We start from the raw sequence: 2,500 nt of genomic DNA on the forward strand, positions 1-2,500 counted from the left end.
GCTGCTGTGCCCTTTTCGCTGCTGTTGCTGCGGCTCGTGGGGCTGTGTAAGGGCTCCCGCTGGATCCGCCCCTGCAGCTGGTGCTGCTGCAGCTGCTTGTGCTGCTGCACCGGTGTGGCTTGGCTTTATTTTCTGCTGCTGCTGCTGCTGCTGCTGCTGCTGCTGCTGCTGCTGCTGCTGACCTGCAATGTAGGTGTAGTAGTCTCTGACTCCCCTGAATTGCTCGAAGAACTGCAGCAGCATGCAGTCTTCCTCGTGGGTCCATGTGCCCTTTGCTGCTGCGTCTCTGAACCTTCCGTTTGCTGCTGCTGCTTCGTCGGCTGCAGCCTTGAGGGCCTCCTCGGGCTGCAGCTCCTGCTGCAGCTGCTGCTGCTGCTGCAGCTGCTGCTGCACCTTGGCGTCCGTGCCCCGCCTGTAGTTGCTGCAAAGAGACCGCAGCGCGGGCTGCGAGGCCGCACACCAAAAGTCCTGCTGCGTAATGGCTGCGTCCTCCTCTGCTGCTGCTGCTGCTGCTGCTTCTGCTGCTGCTGCTGCTGCAGGGGCCCCGTCTGCTGCGTCCGCTCCTGCTGCCACGGGCAATGCCCTGCAGCAAACCTGCTGCGGGGGGCCCCTCTGTTTGCTGAAAAGCAGCTCCAGCGGCAGCAGCCGATTTGTGTCCCAAAGAGAAAAAAACTCCTTCACAACAGAAGCAGCAAAAGAGCCCAGGAACGCCAGGCGGGGGCTCAGCAGCACCTGCGCAGCAGCAGCAGCAGCAGCAGCAGCAGCAGGAAACCAAGCAGCAAATGTGGCATGCATGGCTGCAGCGCCAATCTGCACCAGCACCAGCAGCGGTAAACGCAACAGCAGCAAGGAGACGTAAAATGCTGCTGTTTTGGACTGGAGCAGCGGCAGTAGCAGCAGCAGCAGCAGCAGCAGCAGCAGCAGCAGCAGCAGCAAAGGAGACGCGCTCTGCTGCTCCGCTGGACCGTAGCACCAGCCGCAGCAAACGAAACACGCACGGCTGCTGCGTTGGTCTGCAACAGCAGCAGCAGCAGTACCAGCAGCAACAGCAGCAGCAGCAGTACCAGCAGCAGCAGCAGCAGCAGCAGCAGCAGCAGCAGCAGCAGCAGCAGCAGGCACCTGGGGGTCGTTGAGCAGCTGCTGAAAGATGAGGAAGCAATGAAGGTCGAAGAAGACACAAACATTTTCTCGAGGCCTTCCTCTGTACTGCAGCAGCTCCTGCAGCAGCGCCACCACCCCCGCGTTCACTGACACGGGGTTCGAGCGGTACCTGCTCAGCTGCAGCAGCAGCAGCAGCAGCGGCAGCAGCAGCAGCAGCAGCAGCAGCAGCAGCAGCAACGGCAGCAGCGGCAGCGGCAGGCAGAGGAAGGCTTTGAGACAGTTTTGTAAGGGGGGCCAGGACACCCGCTGAGTCAAACTGCTTTAATAAACCCTAAACCCTTGGCCTCAAACCCTAAACCCTAAACCCTAAACCCTAAACCTTAAACCCCAAACTTTACGACTAAATTATAAACCCTCGCTCGACACAAACAAGCTAGGTCTCGGCCCCTAAACCCTAAATGCCAAACCGTAAGACCTAAATCCCAAACCCCAAACCCTAAACCCTAAACCCTAAACCCTAAACCCTAAACCCTAAAAATGCTCACGAAGGACATGCAGTTTCGAATGATGTCTCCTCTGAAGAAGTCGCTGAGGAGGTCGTCGACGGTGACGATTCGCGTCTGCTGCTGCTGCTGCTGCTGCTGCTGCTGCTCGTCCCAGAAGGCCGTGGCTGCTGCTGCTGCTGCTCGGTGGGGCCGCCGCAGCTTGAGGCCAGCAGCACTTGCTGCAGCAGCACCGCCCAGCTGCTGCAGCAGCGACAGCACTGACAGCAAACACTCAGCAGCAAAAAGAAAGACTTGGGGGCTGCTGCTGCGGGGCTTGTAGCGCCGCAGCACGAGAGATAACTCCGAGACAATCCCGCTGCCAAGCCAGCGTTCAAGTTGCTGCTGCACTGCAGCACGAACAGCAGCAGCACGGGAGCGCGCATGCAGCTCCATGAGCCGCAGCAGCTGCCGCAGACACCGCAGCGCAGCAGCACAAAGTGCTGCGCTGCGCTGCCGCAGCTGCTGCTCCCGCACACTTTGCTGCAGACACTCCAAAATGAATTCATGAATCAAAAGAGTGTCAAACCCTTGCATGCAAAATATCATGTCCACCCGGTCCAAAAGCTGCACCTCCTGCTGCTGCTGCTGCTGCTGCTGCTGCTGCTGCTGCTGCTGCTGCTGCTCGGACTGCGACTGGTCGATCTGCTCCGCCCAGCGCCGCTGCCACGCGGCCAGGTCGTCTTCCTGCTGCTGCTGCTGCTGCTGCTGCTGCTGCTGCTGCTGCCGCTGCTGCTGCTGCTGCGCCCGCACCCGCTGCCGCAAAACATTGGAAGCAGAAAAGTAACGAACATGAAATGCAAGAATCCACGAAATCAGATTCAGCAGCACCTGTACATACACCCCAAAACCCCTAG

At 59.7% G+C, this 2,500-nt stretch overlaps 1 protein-coding gene across 1 annotated transcript in view; it reads right to left on the reverse strand.

Moving 5' to 3' along the window:
• ENH_00065940 (hypothetical protein, conserved) overlaps window positions 1-2,500 on the reverse strand; it is a gene marked incomplete at both ends in the record, with an annotated part of 11,385 nt that overhangs the window by 4,790 nt on the left and 4,095 nt on the right. The window contains 3 exons of the mRNA XM_013582268.1: window positions 183-732; window positions 1,120-1,278; window positions 1,647-2,474. Of these exons, the coding sequence (XP_013437722.1) occupies window positions 183-732; window positions 1,120-1,278; window positions 1,647-2,474 (1,537 nt within the window). The remainder of the gene's footprint in view (window positions 1-182; window positions 733-1,119; window positions 1,279-1,646; window positions 2,475-2,500) is intronic.

This window comes from Eimeria necatrix, genomic scaffold, assembly GCF_000499385.1.
Source record: "Eimeria necatrix Houghton genomic scaffold, Enh_scaff602, whole genome shotgun sequence".
NCBI lineage: Eukaryota > Apicomplexa > Conoidasida > Eucoccidiorida > Eimeriidae > Eimeria > Eimeria necatrix.